A 19,290-nucleotide genomic window follows, 5' to 3' on the forward strand; every position below is an offset into this window, starting at 1 on the left:
ACTCTTTGTGACCCCATGGACTGTAGTCCATGGAATTCTCCAGGCCAGAATACTGGAGTGGGTAACCTTTCCCTTCTCCAGGGGATCTTCCCAACCCAGGGATTGAACCCAGGTCTCCTGCATTGCAGGCGAATTCTTTATCAGCTGAGCCACAGGGAAGTCCAGTAGTCCAAAGCATACGTTTGTTTACAGACACTAATAGTCTTAGTTGAACACAGCGAATACTGTGTGAATTAAGCTCACAGAACCATCACAAGGCCCTGCTTTTATCATTTGCCATTTTATTATGAACACTTTCAAATATAATGCAGAGAATTTGACAGCATTGTACGTTGAGCACCCTTTTACTCACTATCTAGATCCCGCAGTTAGCGTTTTGTTGTGCCTTCTTTATCACACGTGTGCGTGCTCAGTCACATCTGGTTCTTTGCAACCCCATGGACTGTATCCCACGAGGCTCCTCGGTCCATGGGATTCCCCAGGCAAGAACAGTGGAGTGGGTTGCCATGCCCTCCACCAGGGGATCTTCCTTACCCAGGAATCAAACCTGCATCTCCTGCATTGCAGGTGAATTCTCTGTCACTGAGCCACTGGGAAGCCCTTCTTTATCACGTATCTGTCCATACCTGTGTTCTCCCATCAATCCATCTTTTTAAAAATATGTTTGAACGTAAATTGCAGGCACCAATATGCTTTGAGGGCAGGCAGTTTTTATTATTCCCCATTTTACACTAGAGGGATCTGAAACACAGAAAAGTTAAGTAATTTGTTTAAGATTACAGAGCTTTTAAGCAGTAGAACTAGGATTTGAACTAAGCCTTTCTTAATCATGTCTTTCTAATCTGCTGGTTCACACAGTATGGATAGGTATTACCATAAAAAGCAACTTGTGGTCCAATAAATTTGACAGATGTAAGTGTCTCAGTCTTGAAGATCCACATGCATATTTTCATGGTGTAGTATCTGTGAGGGTTGGCATTAAAGAAACTTGTGAAACTTTAAGCTGACTATTTCCAAATTCATTCAGCCTGAGCACTTCTCCCCACCTTCCCCCAACATCATACTTCTTAACTTCTTGTAGAGTGGGACCAGAATTCAGTGGGGTACACTGGAAGATACTCATTATAAGGTATCCTCATTTTGTTTATTCCAGAATGTGTTTTTGAAGAGTTTTTGTTTTTCGGCATAGTTCTAGAATTTTGGACTGGCAGAGGTCTTAGGCTTCACTGAGATCAGCGCTTGCACATCAGGGGCAAGGGAGCTGGGGCCCAGCGTGGTCAGGCGCTGGTATAGGCTGCTCGTGCGCTTGGGGCAGAAGTGGGCGTGGAGCACAGCCTGGAGCCTTGGAGGGGCTTTTACAGATGGTAAATGTTGAATAAATGAATGCATCTTCTGAATCTGTCCAGTTTTCTTTTTGTATATCTATCTACATATTAGAATTTGTGTTCATTTTCAGTTTATTTGGTCAGTAGAAAGTCATATAGCACTTTATGGTTAACCTTTGATACAAATGATATATAGTAACAAAATTCTAAAAAAAAGTTGTAATATATGAGATACAGAAAATCACATGAAGCATAGCTGTGCTGTTTAACAAATAGTGATCAAGTGAATGCTTATTTAACGTTCCAAGAAATGAAACACTGCGGTACATCAGAAGCCCCGTGGACTGTCTCCTGTTACTCATCACCTTAATTGTTTATTTTTTCTCTTTCTTTTTTTAGCTAATTTAACAGGACATGCAGAGAAGGTGGGGATTGAAAATTTTGAGCTCCTGAAGGTCTTAGGAACTGGAGGTAAGTCTTTAAGTTAATTCTTTTTTTTAAGAGAAAAAAAAAAGCACTTGATACCCCTATGACAAAGGATTGACATCCCCAACACAGAAATCATTAAAATTTTAAAACAACAAGGAATCCGTTAGCAGAACTCTCAGGGAATGTGAACAGAGCATTCCTAGAAGAAATACATGGTATGGATGACCTTATTTGCAAAAAGAAATAGAGACTCAGATGTAGAGAAAAAACGTATGGACGCCAAAGGGGGAAAGAGGGCGTGGTGAGATGCGTTGGGATTGGCAAGTGTATACCGCTGGCACTGTGTGTAAAGCAGGCAACTCCTGAGAACCTACCGTGTAGCTGAGGGAACCTACGCAGTGCTCCGTGGTGAGCTAAAGGGGAAGGGACTCCAAAGAAGAGGGGATGTGTGTATACATATGCCTGATTCACTTTATAGTAGAAACTAAATTGAAAAAGAGAAGAAATACAAAAGGCAAAATTTAAAAGAATTGGTAAGGATCAAGGAAAAAAAAATCTCTCTTACCCTGCTGTTGGGAGTGTAGATGAATTCAGTTTTTACACAAGACATAATATTTTATAAAACCACTAACATTTATGGAGAGTTTGTTACTTGCCAAGTACTCTGTGAAGTGTGGTTTATACTGATTGATTCATTCAGTCCACACTCAACTTCATTGATAGCCCGTGCTCATCACTTTTAAAAATGAAAAACTCTAGACTCTTCAGAAACCTAACTATGAATTTGCTTAAATGACCATGTACCTGTATGTTCTATTATCTGTACAATAGGATTGAAGTGATCTGTATTTACTAAAGTTTTTGAAAGCTCTCCATAATACAGTAAATTTGAAAAAAGACTATAGAAGAGAATGTGTGATATACCATTTCCATAATATAAAAATTGTGTGACTGAATATCTACATGTACATATATAGAAAAATTTCTGATCCGTGCATCAGAATGATGAGAGTGTGGCTGTCCCTAGGTGGGAGATGCTTCTTGGTTTTCTGATTTCTGCTTCCTTCTGCCTTCAGGATTTTACTGTCACTGTCCTTGCTTATCTGAAGTCAGGGCCTCACGGGCGTGTGACCTGTGCAGGTGCAGAGGCCCCTACACTAGAAGAGCCTCATGTTTGATTTCATGCTCTACTTTCACCCTTCTGGATTCTAAATAATTTATGAACCAGGCATCCCACATTTTCATTTTGCACTGAACCTGCTAATTACATGGTTAGTCTTGTCAGCATGTAAATTTATCTAATCAGAATCCCAGAAGGAGCAAATAGAGTGGGGAGAGGTAAATATCCAAAGAGATGATAGCTGAGCATTTTCTAGGATTGATTAAGTATGTGAATCTGTAAATTTAGGAAACAGAAAATCTCAGACAAGTATTACTATAAAGGAATTCTTACATAGATACATGAGAGAAACTGATGAACACCAGAAACAGAGAAACACCCTAAAGACTGCCGGGGAGGGAAGACTTACTTTTGGAGAAACAACGAATGGATGAACAAATGACTTTTCAGCAGCAACCACGTGAGCACCGTAGCCGTGTAGAAGAGTGTCCAAACAGTTTCCAGAGAAATAACTGTCAATTTAGAACTGGATTCCCAGCAAAGCTGTTTTACAGAAGTAAGGGCAAAATAGACATTTTCAGACTTAAGAAAGCTGAGTGTGTTTTCCACCAATGCATCCTCGCTAAAAGATACAATTTTAGGGAGAAGGAAAGTGATCTCAGGAGAGATTCTGAGATGCAAAAACTGTTGGTGAATAAAGATCTAAACAATGTTGACTGTGTAAAACCATGGTCAAAATGTCTTAATTTGTAGGGTTAACAACCAGAAAACTGAAATATTGAACAAAAATGGCACATAACTTGGGAAGTGATAGGAATTTAGTGGTCTGAGGTAGTGTTTCTCCAATTTTTACATGCACATGAATCTTGAAATGTGTAAAACACCAAATTGATTGAAAAAAGAATAGAAAGCCTGAGTAGTCCTTTAATCCTTGAAGAAACTGGTCAGTGAGTAAAAATCCTTGTGCTGGGAAAACACTTGGTACAGTTTTTATATTTGTTTGTTCACTTATGTGTGGCTGCTCTGGGTCTTCACTGCTCTCTCCAGGTGCAGCAGGCGGGCTGCTCTCCAGGTGCAGCAGGCAGGGCTCCTCTCTGGCTTCAGGCCATTGGCCTCCTGTTGCCAAGCGCAGGCTCTGGTGCTGAGGCTTAGTGGTGGGGTGCACAGGCCAGGTTGCTCCGTGGCACGTGGGAATCTTCCCAGACCAGGAGTGGACCCGTCTCCAGCACCGGCTGGCAGATCCTTAGCCACTGGACCATCAGGGAGTCACCTGGTGGTTTCTAAAGTGAGTTCTGCCAAGCACTCAAGGCACAGATAATGCTGGCCTTTCACAAATTCAGAGAACAGAAACAATGGAATTATTTCTTCCAACTCATTGTATAAGGCTAGCATTACCTTGATTCCAAAAACACACAGAGTATGAAGGCCAGATTTTAAAACAAACTTTGGATGGATTTTCTTTCAACATATTTAGCACTTTGTCTTATTATTTACCTCAGTTTTTTGGAGCAACTTGACCGTAGACAGGTCTTTAAGATGATTCTGCAAAGGTGAGAAAGGAGTTCAGTGTCCTGCTTTACTTGTGCTTGCACTTGATGCTTCTTCCTGTTACTGGGCTTCCTTTTTGTCAGCTGACCTTATCCTGCTCTTGGGAGAAGATGGAATCACTGCTAAGTGTCATTGTAGGTATTTCTGTATTTAAAATCACAGTTTTGATGACTAAATGGAGTAGGTGGAAACTTTTATTATGATTAGAATAAAATCTCAATTTTTATTCAAAAATTTTACCACTGATCTTTCAGTTTAATTACCTTTTTAAGATAAATTTTCCCCAGAACTACTTAGGATAATAGAAAAGCCTCCTCAGATGCTTTTAATGTGTCCTGTCAGGCTTTCTTTGGAAGTGGAACTGAGAACTCTTTTGATGATTTAATTTTTATGTACTTTGAACCAGAAAAAATTCTATTCATTCAGTATCTTGAAGACTTCATGGAATATTGGAAAATGAAAGAGTTACTTTTTGATCTCATATTTAAATACATGTGATATTTATGGGAAAAAAACAAAAAACAAAAAAAACCAAACTTTTATTCAGAGTATTGATTTCTGTTTTCGGCTATCTTATTTCTTTTGATCTATTGCTAATCTCCTGATCAGTTTCCTAAGCTAGAAACTTGCAAATAATACTTGATCCTTCTCTATTTTGACTTTTTTATTTCTCATTTCTCACAAAAATCCTGTAATTTTTCTTTGAACATGACCCTTGGATTAACCTTTTCTGTTCTCAGTGCCCTGACTTGTATTACCTTATACATGGATTGTTGATAATAAGGTTCTTTTTATTTTAAACTGGACTTTCTGCAAGTTCTCTCTCCCATTTTATGCATTTCATACATATCCTGTTATAAATAATATGCAGCCTCATTAAAATTCAACATTATTGTGCTATTCTTCTATTTCAGAACTTTCAGTGCCTTTTTTTCTAGTTAATTATTCACGTCCAAATTCTTTTCTTGCTTTCAGGCTTAGCTCTGTTTTCTCCTGTCTTTTTCTTCAGTTACCCCGATATTCCACCTACTTACAAGTCTGGTTGGTTTTTACTCCCTTACAGTTCTGTGTCTCTCCCATCCCCTGAAGCCCCGCGTTATCTCCTTCCCCACCTTCATACTTTTCTCTTTCCCACCTGCCCAGATCCTGCGCAGTAGCTTCCTTCTCTGAACTGTGGCCCTGGAAGTCCTTGGTAGGGAACACGGTCCCGAGCGGTTCTCTTGCATTTTGTTCGCAGCTGCTGTTTTTCTTCTGGATTGTGGACTCTTAAGGTCATCTTCGTATGTGTTTCCAACCCTGTTGCCCTGCTCCCTCCCCACGGTTGGTAACTGTACAGAGTTTCGCAATAGTCTAATAATTCCGCAGTTCATGTGTGTGTTTCTAGTGTCGTCTGGAGATTGGTGCTTCCAGGTTCAGGAAGTATCTTTGTTTCATGATGAAACTTTGGACTGCTTGTGTGAGTAGTGATTCTAGTTTTTCTTTTTACCTTTCCTGCTGCCTTCCTTTTGACCATTCTGCTCCACCCAAGTATAGAAGAAAGTCTTTAAATGGACCACTGAGCATTGTTAGTCATTCTGGTGTTTAATGAAGTGGAGCATGTATTCTTTTTGAATTTTCTTTATTCATCATGGTTGATCTGTATTTCAGAGATTTTTTGTCATTATGGCAAAAAAGGATAAATTTTGTCATGTAACTATAAAGGGTGGATTTGAGTTGATTTCTAATTGTGGTGCATTCATAGTTGTGAGGTACTTGGCTATCAACGATGACTTGGAAGACTCAGGTTTGAATCTTGACCTGACCGTTGACCACTTACATTCCTTGGGTAAATCACATGAACTCTGTGAGCCTAGGTCCCCATCGGCCAAAGTTAATGGTACCTATCCCACAATGTCGTTACAACATCAGTGAGACAATCTATATGAATCGCCAATTGCTGGATAACCGCCAGTTATGATTATTTATTCAACAGGGGATTCTACTGTAAAGCTGTACCCTAAATTAGAAAAACAATTATTTAGGACTTCTTCGTAAGGACAGATTATTAGTTCTTTCTTGCAGTCACTTTGTTAGCATATCTGGGAGTAATTCCAACTAAAGTTATATTTCTAATACTAAAAATCTAACAACAAATATTTCATAAATGTTATTGGTAGTTGAAATTTTATTAGCATTTCTAAAGAGTTGATTTGTGTATTGGGGGTACGTGTGCTTACTTGTTTAGTCGTGTCTGACTCTTTGAGCCCCGTGGACTATAGCCCTCCAGGCTCCTCTGCTCATAGAATTTTCCAGCAAGGATACTGAAATAGAGTGCCATTTCCCACTCCAGGGGATCTTCTCAACCCAGGGATTGAACCCATGTTTCTTGCGTCTCCTTAAAAATAACATGCCAAATGAAGATTGTGTTTCTTTGTTTTCTTCTTTAACTTTTCAAACGTTCTAGGTTCTGAACAACCTTCTGTATGTTAGGTTAACAGTCTTATGCTAAAATACGCACGTGTGTTCAGTTGCTCAGTCATGTCCGACTCCTTGCGACCCCATCAGCTGTAGCCAACCAGGCTCCTCTGTCCAAGGAATTTTCCAGGCAAGAATACTGGAGTGGTTGCTATTTCGTACTCCATGGGATCTTCCTGACCCAGGGATCGAACCTGAGTCTCTTTCGTCTCCTGGATTGGCAGGCAGAGTCTTTGCCACTACACTACCTGGGAAGCCCCAAAATATGCATAAAATATGCATAAAATGAGTAATAAAACATCTAGATTGCCTGATACATAGTAAATGCTCTGTAAACTATATATGTATCTGAAAGGTGAAGAAGCCTAGATTTTAAAAGAGCTAGTATAGTGCATTATCAGTGTCTCAGATTTTTAGCTTGATACATAAGTGATTGTTATCTCTTAACAAATAATTTATTGTGAAACCCAAAATATGTCCAGCAATAAATAGGGACACGTAACCACCAAAAGATCTTGAAGTTTCAGGCTGTGTCTTCCTAGTCTTTCTCTCACTACAGCCAGAGTCTTCATTCCTAAATGTAAGTTTGATCATGTCACTTTTATATTCAAAACCTTTCACTTCATTCCCATTGCTCTGGGGGTTCATTCATTCACATGCATTTGTTAAGAAGCAGATACTGTTTTGGGTGCTGGGAAAGAGTAGTGAGCATTTTTTAAATTGGCGTGTAATTGCTTTATAATGTTGTCAGTTTCTGCTGTACATCAGAGTGAATCAGCTATATGTATACATATATCCCCTCCCTCTTGAGCCTCCCTGGTGAGCATTTTTTTAAAAAGATAGATTACACACAGACTTGCAAGTTGAATAATGTGATCTTCATTTAATGTTTGTTTCTGGGTTTATAAGATCTTCAAATGAGTGCTGATTGAGTATAGAGATTCAAAATGCCTTGCCTCCAGTAATATGAGCAGCAACCATTTCTGTCTTCCTCAGTCCCTGGTGCCCTTGTAAGAAGGTTGCTTTTTTCTTTTTCTTTTCTGGAGGTGAGGAGCGGGGTGGCCATGTAATCGGCAGGTCCTACAAGTTGTCCTGCAGGAGCCATCCAGAGGAGGGACGGCTGTGCACTGTTTATGCAGCCGTCCGTGCCGTCCGGTGGAGGGACGGCTGTGTGCTGTTCACGCAGCCGTCAGTGCCGTCCTCGGATGTTCACGCTGAGAGTTCTTTGCTCTTTGGTGTCAGACTCTGGGCTTCCCAGGTGGCTCGGAGGTAAAGGATCTGCTTCCCAGTAAAGATGTGGCGATCCCTGGGTGGGGAAGATCCCCTGGGATCTTCTTCCTGGGAAGAAGGAAACGGCAACCCATTCCAGTGCTCTTGCCTGGGAAATCCCTTGGACAGAGGAGCCTGGCAGGCTGCAGTCCACGGTGTTGCCAAAGAGTCGGACACGACTTAGCAACTAAAACAGCAAAACAAAACCCAGACTCCATGAAAGCCATCCCTAACAGGATAGCCTTGTGAAATATAGAGGTATTTATGTTTTGTTACTGCAGACTTTGCAGAAACACATCTCATTTACTAAATAAGACTACATTTCTTTTTCTTCTGGGTAATTTGCCACTAGATGGTGCTAGGAATTGCACCAGGCAGCTTGAAGACACAGCTACTTTTTGGCCATATGATGCAAGGGAAAAATACCTGATTTGAGTCATGTACAGACTGTTTCAAAAACAATGACTTAGTCATCGTTTGTCATTCAATTCCCGTTAGGTGTTTGGAAAGTATTTTATCAAAATAATGTTTTTAAAAGCCTATATTCGTTATATTGTCAAAATCGTCATTTAAAAAAGTTTATAGTTTTGCATGTGTGTGCCCACTGTTGCTTATGTTTCAGTGTAAGCCTGCAGTGCTTAAGGAAATCTTAGGGGTTAAATATTTGTGATGTTTTATTCTAAAATCAAAAGATGATTCCACTTAAGGATGTTGGTTGACATCATCTCCCTAGTGTAAATCCAGTCTGACTCATTACTGCTGCTGTCCTAGGTCACGTTAGCTAGAATGGAGTGCATTGACTTCCTGCAGGAATGCTCAGAGAAGAGTAAGCGGGCGGTAGGGGCAGAGGAGGAGCCTCAGCAGCGTGTGGCCGAGGCTCGGGTCTGGGTTCAGCCTGAACCTGGGAAGTTTTGGAGCAAGAGAGAGGAGGCAAGCGTTTTAAACCCAAACAGCTCATTTGTGTGATTTCCTGTGTTTTCCTTTTAGTGGGTTCTTTGGTAATCAATTCTAGTCTACGTCTCACAGTGGAACATGGCTTCCTGTGCAGCTTTTTCTCCTTTCCTGATGGATCTTTGGTTTTCAAGTCATTTGGGACCAGGGATAAGAAATGCCATGTGGTTTACATGGGTCATCTGTAGGAGACTTTTGGGAGATGGCCGCGCCACATGCTTATGCAGTTATTAGCGGGATTAGTGCCCGTGGTGTCGAGTGCTTTCTCTGAAATTAAAAAGTGCTGATCTAGCAGATATCATGCACTCAGTCTTTAATTATTCAAGCTAATCCAGTATGCATAAATGGAATCCATAGATAGTCATTCCTGAAACTATTTTTTATTGTCAACTTTCTCACATATTAAATCTTTTTTTTTTAAGAAGCTAACACCATCCATGAGAAAATGTATTGGTTTTGTGGTCTTGATTTCAGCTGAGCAACTGTTTTTGACCATTTAAAATAATTAACTAAATGAGTCACATTTGACCCTGGTTAGTTTAAAAAATTAATTGGATTATATGTAGAATGCTGGTGCTTTTATTGTCTTCCAGGTCGTCGTTGTTGTATATCTTCTAGAGAGGATATACAGGTTTATACCTAAAACAAATAGCCTATCTCAGTCTCTTGCATAAAATATTACTGCCTATGATTTCATGTGCTTTTACCACATCTCATGTGTGCCTTTAGCATCTGTTTATGTATGCAGGCATGTTTTGGGTTTATAGCTCTTTGTATGTTAGAAGAAGAATCTATTTTAATCAGTCTATCTTTATTAGTCTTAGACATTTTGTTTTTATTTTAAAAATCCTGGCAAGAGTCACTAACTTTAAAAATGATTGAATTTAATGGCTCAAATTCCCTGTTTCTATTTTAAAATTATGTTGAAATACTAAGTTTTATAGTTGCAATATTAAGTTTTAAGTTTTATATAGTTATGTAGTTTTTTAAGATTTGAAATTTAGTGTGCAAATAAGGTATCTGTTCTATAAAGGAATTTAGAATCTGTGCTTCTGTTTGATAAATATGTAAAATTAAGTGAATTTTATTTTAAATGTATCTTAAAATGTACCAATTTTCAAATACAGATTTAAGGGCATTTCCAAAGGTAGAATAAAAAAATAAGGAACTTAAAAAAAAAAGATGAAAATAGAGCAAAAGTCAGATAACAGGAAAGTGAAATAGATGATGTAGAAATCTGGGCTGAGATAGTAATTGTAATTGTGTCTTAAATTTAACCCTGAGGTTACTAAGAGATAGATAGAAAGGGAAAATTCTTTGGCCTACATAATTTGTATTTTTTTTCCTAGAGGAAAAGCATATAAGTTTGTGTAGAGCTGTAGCTTTCAAGCTTTTTGAACTATTATGCATAGGACAAAATAGGTATGTTTTTGTATGGCAACTCAGTATGTGTGTTTATGTATGTGTGTATGAAACAGAAACAGTATGTACAGACACACACGCTTTTCCCACTAACGTTTGTGTAGTGTTTGTTATCTGCCAGGCCTTCCTTTGAATCCTTACGGTAATTTCTTTAATTTCCTAAATCCCCAGACCATATGATGTAAGCACTATCACTGCCCCTAATGACAGGACTGAGGCACAGCTGTGCTACCTGCTGAGCCCGGGGACACACAGTTTGCACTTCCCTGGTGGCTCAGACGGTGAAGAATCTGCCTGCAGTGCAGGAGACCTGGGTCCACTCCCTGGACTGGGAAGATCCCCTGGAGAAGGCATGACTACCCACTCCAGTATTCTTTCCTGGAAAATTCCATGGACAGAGGAGCCTGGCGGGCTATAGACCAGGGGTAGCAAAGAGTCAGACATGACTTAGCGAATAAACTTTCACTTTCTTTCACACAGTTATTGAACAGCATATCTAGGAATCAAAGCTGGGCAGTCAGGCATCAGAGTCTTATGTTCTTAACCATTGTTCTGTACTGCCCTCTTTTCCCTCTCTCATGTGCTTAGACTTTTTACATTCACATGTACCTACACATGTATACCTAACACAGTAACCTCCGATACGCAGATGACACCACCCTTATGGCAGAAAGTGAAGTGAAGTGAAGTCACTCAGTCATGTCCAACTCTTTGCGACCCCATGGACTATAGCCCACCAGGCTCCTCAGTCCATGGGATTTTCCAGGCATGAATACTGGAGTGGGTAGCCTTTCCCTTCTCCAGGGGATCTTCCTGACCCAGGGATCAAAGCCAGGTCTCCCGCATTGTAGGCAGACACTTTACTGTCTGAGCTACCAGGGAAAGCAAACAAAAGTTCTGAACCCTGTTGTCATCCTGGAATGACATATTCTATAGCACTGTGGTCCATGTCAGGTGTTGCTTACTGTGCACGTGTGAATGTGTTTAAGAATGAGTGTGTGTGTGTGTGAGTATTCTAAAATGGAGATAAAGATAGAAAAATAGAGAGATGGCAGTGGGGAGGAGAGACAGACACACAAACTTGTGAAGCCTGATGTGAACTAGGACTGGATTTCTATATTTAAGAGGAAACAGCATTATTTGTTGAGGTTTCTGGAAAGGTTTCCCTGCAAAGTCAAATAATGTTCCTAATTTGTCAGGTTCTATAAACTCATATTTTAGGGATTTATCCCATAGACCTGAAATTTTGCCTTTTATCCTAGCAATTTCATACCTTAGTGAAGAAGAACTAAAGAGCTTCTTGATGAAAGGGAAAGAGGAGAGTGAAAAAGTTGGCTTAAAGCTCAACATTCAGAAAACTAAGATCATGGCATCTGGTCCCATCACTTCATGGCAAATAGATGGGGAAACAATGGAAACAGTGAGAGACTTTATTTTCTTGGGGCTCCAAAATCACTGCAGATGGTGACTGCAGCCTTAAAATTAAAACGCTTGCTCCTTGAAAGAAAAGCTATGACCAACCTAGACAGCATATTGAAAAGCAGAGACATTACTTTACTGACAAAGGTCTGTCTAGTCAAAGCTTTGGTTGTTCCAGTAGTCATGTGCCGGGGTCCAGCCCCGGTGGATCCAGGGGTTTCAAAGGGGAGACGGCTTCGGCGATCAGGAAACAACAGCTTACTTAAATGTTAATTAAAGATATAAGGAGTGGTTAAATAAGGACAGCTCAGTGAGGAAATTCAGTGGAGAAAAGAGGCTGAATAATTCAGCCAGAAGGTGAGAGAAAGAACGACATGGGGAGACCAAGCTTCGGTGAACAAGGCCTGCACTTTATTTTCCAAAGTAAAGAACGACATGGGGAGACCAAGCTTCGGTGAACAAGGCCTGCACTTTATTTTCCAAAGTAGTTTTTATACCTTAAGTTATGCATAGAGGATAATGGGGGAAGGGGTAGAGTCATGCAAGGACAGCAGTCCTTGATCCTTATCGAAGCCAGGCTTTCTTCCTGCAAACTTATCATATGCAAAAGTTTAGGTGATTTGCATCATCTTCTGGCCCGGAGGCCTGTTAACATTTTAAGAAACTTATTTTTCTCTAAAGGTGATTATTCTAAAGTCAGGTGCCATCCTCCAAAAGCATTAGATAAAGTTGCATTCCCATAGGGCAAAGGTGTGGTGGGCTATAACAAGAAAAAGAATTAACTCAAGGGTGCAAGATTACAAACATTAAAGCTACTACTTACACCAATTATATTAATCAATACACTGCAAGGGACACAGCAGGTAAGGGATATGGAAACTTAGCAGCAAACATTGGCCCAACAAGTGAAAAACCCTTCACCAGTACCATTTCTAATCAATCTTTTAACCGCTCAAAGGAATCTGTATTCAGACAGTTTAGAACATTTCATGCCTCTCACAGTTGGGAGGCTCTGAACAATCACATGTGGCTGGAAAAACCTATTCAGGCAGGCTGGAGGATTTCCAAAGGAGTTTGTAGGTTGAAACACTATCACACCCAGGAACTTTATTAACTGGAGCTGTAAGTTAACTCTTTTTTCAGAGAGAGGTAGTGGGGGACAGCCCCCCGTAAAGTCAGAGGTGTAGGTGAGAGCACAAAGCAGAAAGTAGGCAGACTCTGGTTTTGGGGGTAGATGCTCGAGAATTTCCAGGGGGACTCCTGAGGCTCGATCCCGCCTTTGCATATGCCGAGCCTCCTTCCTCGTGACCTTTGCCAGGGGCAGAGCTCCTGCTCCCGGCATCTCCCCCTTTTTTATTTCTTAAAACAGCCAGATGCAGCTCAGTCGCGAGCTTCTGAATGTTCTGCCGAAGAATCCTGACAATACAAGGAAGAAAGATTATGAGAAGCAAAATTAGAACTAAAGATATTAGACAGAATGTTTTTTCCAGAAATAAAGTTAGAGAAGGTGTGAAACAAGTCGTTAGCTGCTCCAGTGGTGGTAAAATCCAGTGGAAAGTGTTCCAAGGTCTGTATTTGATTATGAAGTTTCCCTAAGTCCAGGCCAATGTCAGAGCTGTTCCAAACACCTGAGATAGGATTTTTAATTTTTTCCCATTCATAATCTGTTTCGTTTACCTTTAAAGATGTCATGCATATCCACGGGTAATCAGCGTGGCAAGACAGAGCCATTTTCACTTTTAAAGCCTGTAACTCAGTCCCAGTATACATTATTGCCTCTTCCAAGGCATCTACCCTCATCTCCAACTTTCTATCTATAGCTTCCTGTGTTGCTAGAGTTAGAGAAACATTTTTAGACCTGGTATCAACATATTGGGCAGTATGCAGTTGTTAAGTCAATGATATTGCTGCTATTAAAGCTGCTATTCCCAGGATAAGCAAGCCCACAAACCGTCACGATCGCATTAAATCCTGTAGTTGTTGTAATACAGCAAGACCAAAATTATCATATCAATAAGTGGTTACATCATAAGATAAGGTGGATGTTGTAACACTACAAAGGAGCAAACATTATACTGAGGGTTTAAACAAGATGAGAGCACGCATTGTTCACAAGTCACTACATTGGGTCCACCAGTGAAAGTCACATGTACATTAAGTTTCCCAGAATCGTTGGTAAAGAGAAAAACATAAGGAGAGGGTAGACAAGCCAAAACAGAATAAGTAGAATTATTTTCTGGTTGGAGTTCACACTGCAGCAGCCCCATCAGTCTCGCCAGGATCTCGATGTTTATCTTGCCTCCCCTTCTGGCGGGCTCCTCTTTTGTGATCGAAGCAATGGGGAAACTGGATGTCTGGGGGACTGCAGCATGGCAAATCAGCCTGTCCTGGATCTAAATTGGAGAATCTGCATCCTGTGGAAAAATACAAGCACATCCTCTACCGCTAGTTAATAATGGGTCAGGACCCTTCATTGTCCTGAGAGGAGGTCCTTCCATTTGACTAATGGTTTTGTATCTTGTTGTTCCGGACGAATCAGCATTTAGGTTATTTATTACAAAGAGAGCATGTTGTAAGATCTGATGGGGGGAACTATACTTAAATTCCCCTTCCTTTAATTTTTTGAATTTGTATTTTTAATGTTTGATGTGCGCTTTCCACAATGGCTTGTCCCTGTGGAATATAAGGGATGCCTGTATTATGTTTAATTTGAAACTTTATACAAAATTCCTGAAAAGACTTAGAAGTGTAAGCAGGAGCATTGTCAGTTTTCAGAGCTTTTGGCAGGCCCAAATATGAAAAACAAGTAAAGAGATGTTGTATCACATCTTTAACTGCCTCTCCGGTACGAGCAGTTGCAATAATAACATGAGAAAAGGTATCTACAGTTACATGAACAAAGGACAGTTTTCCAAATGAAGAGACATGAGTTACATCCATTTGCCAGAGTACGTTAGGTTTGAGACTGTGAGGATTAACTCCCATAGGTAGACTATCCGCCCCTGGCAGTCATGTATGGATGTGAGAGTTGGACTATAAAGAAAGCTGAGCACCAAAGAATCGATGCTTTTGAACTGTGGTGTTGGAGAAGACTCTTGAGAGTCCCTGGACTGCAAGGAGATCCAACCAGGCCATCCTAAAGGAAATCAGTCCTGAATATTTATTGGAGGGACTGATGCTGAGGCTGAAGCTCTTAATACTTTGGCCACCTGATGCGAAAAACTGACTCATTGGAAAAGACCCTGATGGCTGGGGAAGATTGAAGGCAGGAGGAGAAGGGGACGACAGAGGGTGAGATGGTTGGATGGCATCACTGACTCGATGGACCTGAGTTTGAGTAAACTCCAAGAGTTGGTGATGGACAGGGAGGCCTGGTGTGCTGCAGTCCATGGGGTTGCAAAAAGTCAGACACAACTGAGCGACTGAACTGATACCTCCACATGTTCATGAAACACTTTTTAGTATATTCAGTTCTTTTTTTAGTACTTTCGTTCCAAAATGCCCACTGAACCCAATAAATTGGTATTTTTATCCACTAACAGGTCATAGCCCACAGTTGAAAAAAACTGGTCTAGAGAGACTGGAGTGGGGAAGGCAGGTGGATTGATTGTCAGTGTCTGGAACATGTCACATGTGGAAAGGTAGAAATCTTTTCTCAAGTTAAGTCATATGTGAGGAAGGGATGTGGCCAGGCATTGTAATCAGTCCTTATGTAGTTGAGGCAGGTTACAAAGCAGTGGCCAGAGAGAGACGACAGCATGTTAAGGTACTTTCCTTTTCCACGGTGGTGGCAGCTAAGTTTCCTGAGCTAGTGTCCCTAGGGAATGTTGTCAGGCGTCATATGTAATCCCACATTAAAAGGATTGGGGATTTCCCTGGTGGCTCAGATGGTAAAGAAAGTGAAAGTGAAGTGAAAGTTGCTCAGTTGTGTCCGGCTCTTTGCGACCCCATGGACTATTCAGTCCATGGGATTCTCCAGGCCAGAATACTGGAGTGGGTAGCCTTTACCTTCTCCAGGGGGTCTTCCCCACCCTGGGATTGAACACAGGTCTCCTGCATCACAGGCGGATTCTTTACCAGCTGAGCCACAGATGGTAAACAATCTGCCTGCAATTGAGGAGACCCAGGTTCTATCCCTGAGTCAGGAAGATTCCCTAGAGGAGGGCACGGCAACCCACTCCCAATATTCTTGCCTGGAGAATTCCATGGAGGAGGCTGGCAGGCTACAGTGTGCAGGGTTGCAAAGAGTCAGATTTGACTGAGTGACTAATACTGCTTTCTTTCCTAAAAGTGATTTCTGCATGAAAGCCCACTGTTCCCTCTCAAGGGGAAAGGGTTGGTGCACTCTCGCTCTGCGCTGGATTGTCATTGTTAGTTTCTCTTCCTAAAGACTTCTTCACCTGTAAGTCAGGATTGTCAACGGAGAAGGGTATTTGGCTGTATGCTACAGAGGTTTTGCTTTGTTTGTTCTCTATTTTTGTTTTTCACACATTCAACATTGAGTTTCTCCAGTGTACCAGCTCCAGAATTTGCTAATGATACAAAGTGAGTAAAACCAGACACAGTCCATGGATTTGTGGAATATGCAGTCCAGTGAAAGCTACACAGTGAGGCAATCACACAAATAAATGAAAACTCCTGTTTCTGACCATTTCTGTGACAGAGTGTTAGGAGAGTATAAAATTAGAGGAGCTGTGTTAGTCTGGGAAGTCAGGAGAGGCTGTTATGTCTGAAGGAGTGAGTAAATGATGGTGAGAAGTGGAGAGAGGCAGGGAGGAGGCAGGTAGTTTAGGCTACATTAAGGATTCTCATTATCTTAGGCGTCGTGGGAAATCAAGTGTTTTGAGCCAGAAGGGTTATTTTTTTTATCAGCAATTTAGATGACAACACAAAAGGTATGTTTACTAAATGAGGATGAATGCAGACTTAGAGGAGGAGTTAGTGTGGTTGATGGTTAAGTCACCGTTTAACAAGATTCCAGTGTTCTGGAAGGGGGAGAGCAGGGTGAACTCCAGGAACACTGACTGTGATTGCCGAGTTAGTGGAATCTCTCTGCGATTACAGCATTGGTACTTGCGGTTAATCAGAAAAAGCTTGTTCAAGTGGAAAATCATTTTAAAAGGATATATAAATATGTACTTTGAACATACTACTTTTCACTTAAAACATATAAATACATATTCATTTTGCATGTAGGCACAAGAATCTTTGAAAGTAAGTTCTTAAACAATGGTTTGCATAAACCACACTCGTAACGCATCATCTAAAATCACATTTCCAGTTCTTTAAAGTGAGAACCAGATACATTTGAAGTCATCTGGATACAAAGCTTTTTCCCTGAGCCTTTTATGGTTGTTTCACCATGCCTACTTTTTTGACAGTTCTTTTTGTTTTTTCCCCCAAGTGTCTTGCTTTTTGTAGTTCTTTTAAAGCTTTTAACCTCATCTTTTCTCTTCTTTCACATTTACATTTCTGTGGTTTATGTAATATGTAATTAAATTATGTAAGAACAACATACACCGCAGGCACACGCCAGCAAGGCAGTGCGTGTCAGTGGCTCATGGGAAGCAGAGCAGCAGGGGAGACAGCGGCACACGGAGAGCTGGTCAAGGGCGTCGGGCTGCAGCGCTGTCTTACGGGCGGAGAGGCGAGTGCACCAGTGTTGGGAGCTGTTTAAGCGGCAGTCACCAGGAACGCTTCTGCAGTATGTTTGTGTGTATATATATATTTAAAGCGATAGTTCCAATACAGAAGTTAAGATTGGAATAAACCCAAAGTGTGGCATGACTGGTAAGCCAGAGTGTACAATGTATAGGGTTTAAAGCAGCATTAATGAAAGTTTGAGTGGCAGAAAACAGTGATCTCACTGAGTGTAAGCATTCAGATCCCAGTGGGAACAGTATGTTCTGGGTGAGCACGCGACTGAAGGAGTTAATCCAGAGGCCATCTAGTTCTTAACTGTTTTCTCCAGAGCAATGCCTGTAAACATAGACAGATTCTCCTTGCATTTAATCATACGGCATTGTAAACTGACTGCATCCATAGACGGACCATAAAAATGTTTGTGTTTTTTTTAACAAATTGATCACATTTAAATGCCAATACTTCCTGAAAATTTTTAATGAATTCAGATTTTACAAATAAAGTGAAGAGATCTGTTTAATTGTGCTCAAGATAAATTTCAGCAAGAAAGCTGCTTTTGTTTGGCTTGAAAAAGTAGTTGAATTTGTGCAGCAGCTTTCGATATGACAGCATGCATGTCATCTTGTTTTAAAACCATCAGTCTGCTTTAACTTCTGTTCGTCATGACTCACGCCAAAAGCCTGGTTCATCATGACCCTGTGCTGATGGAGTCAGAGTTACACCTGTGGAAAAGCAGACTGAAACCTAGTCTGAGGAACTAGACGTTTCCCCTGGACGCTGTGCTTAGCTCATCTTACGTGATTTCTCTTATCATCAAGCCATTGAGACCGTTGTCAACAAGGTTTGCAACATTGTACTGTCTATGTCTGGTAGAATAGGATGCTGAATCCATATTTCAGTTTGAGCAGAAATGACCTTCATAATATATCTGTAGTTTGCCCCCAACCTATGGAATTCCTCCTGCAGCTTGGAAAAAGCTTATGTGGTTGTCTTGATCCAGTCTTCTCCTTGGAAACAGCTACTATAACCTGTCGGTATGGGAGCACAAAGCAATGTCTGTCGAGCCTTAAAATGAAAGATATACCTCATTCATATGGTCATAGGTATCTGTCAAGCAAAGACAGGAATTAATCCTTGTCATTGTTTTTTTTTTTTTTGACCATGCAGCTTGAGACTGAACCCAGGGCCTCAACAGTGAAATCTCAAAGTCCTAACCATTAGACCACCAGGGAATTCCCACTCCTAGTTGTCATTTGTTTTTTGAATGTAGTTAGTTAGTGTGGTCACTCAGTCATGAGACTCTTGCAAACCCTGTGAACTGTAGCCCGCCAGGCTCCTCTGTCCCTGGGATTCTCCAGGCAAGAATGCTGGAGTGGGCAGCCATTCTCTGGGGGATCTTCCCAGCCCAGGGATCGAACCCAGCTCTCCCACGTACTGACTGAGCCCCCAGGGAAGGCCTTTTAGAGTTTGCTTTCCCTCAGTCTAATACGTAGAACTTCAACGTCGTCTCATCAAGCGCTGCTAGACTTGATCTCTGGAAAACCAGTGAACTCCATGTCTTCTTGTGCTGACATGGTTAACAGAGTATCTTGGAAAGGCCCTTTTTCTGGAGAAACTGATAAGATCAGAGCACTGCACAGGCTTCTGTGAAGATTGCTGGCAGTACATCTGAAGCCATTTCATGTTGATGCAGAGATTAGAGTTACGCTG

At 41.0% G+C, this 19,290-nt stretch overlaps 1 protein-coding gene across 10 annotated transcripts in view; it reads left to right on the forward strand.

Annotated features, from left to right (window-relative positions):
• Positions 1 to 19,290, forward strand: part of RPS6KA5 (ribosomal protein S6 kinase A5) — a 200,612-nt gene that overhangs the window by 63,986 nt on the left and 117,336 nt on the right. For 9 of the 10 annotated variants that reach the window (XM_086319117.1, XM_086319110.1, XM_086319120.1 and 6 more), the window contains one exon: positions 1,725 to 1,796. The exons of the other annotated variant lie outside the window; for it this stretch is intronic. In XM_086319117.1, the coding sequence (XP_086175243.1) occupies positions 1,725 to 1,796 (72 nt within the window). The remainder of the gene's footprint in view (positions 1 to 1,724; positions 1,797 to 19,290) is intronic. 10 annotated transcript variants of the gene reach the window in all.

The sequence above is a fragment of the Bos grunniens genome, chromosome 10 (genome assembly GCF_055505025.1).
Source record: "Bos grunniens cultivar Pamir isolate PY7600 chromosome 10, Bosgru_T2T1.0, whole genome shotgun sequence".
In the NCBI taxonomy this organism is placed as follows: domain Eukaryota; kingdom Metazoa; phylum Chordata; class Mammalia; order Artiodactyla; family Bovidae; genus Bos; species Bos grunniens.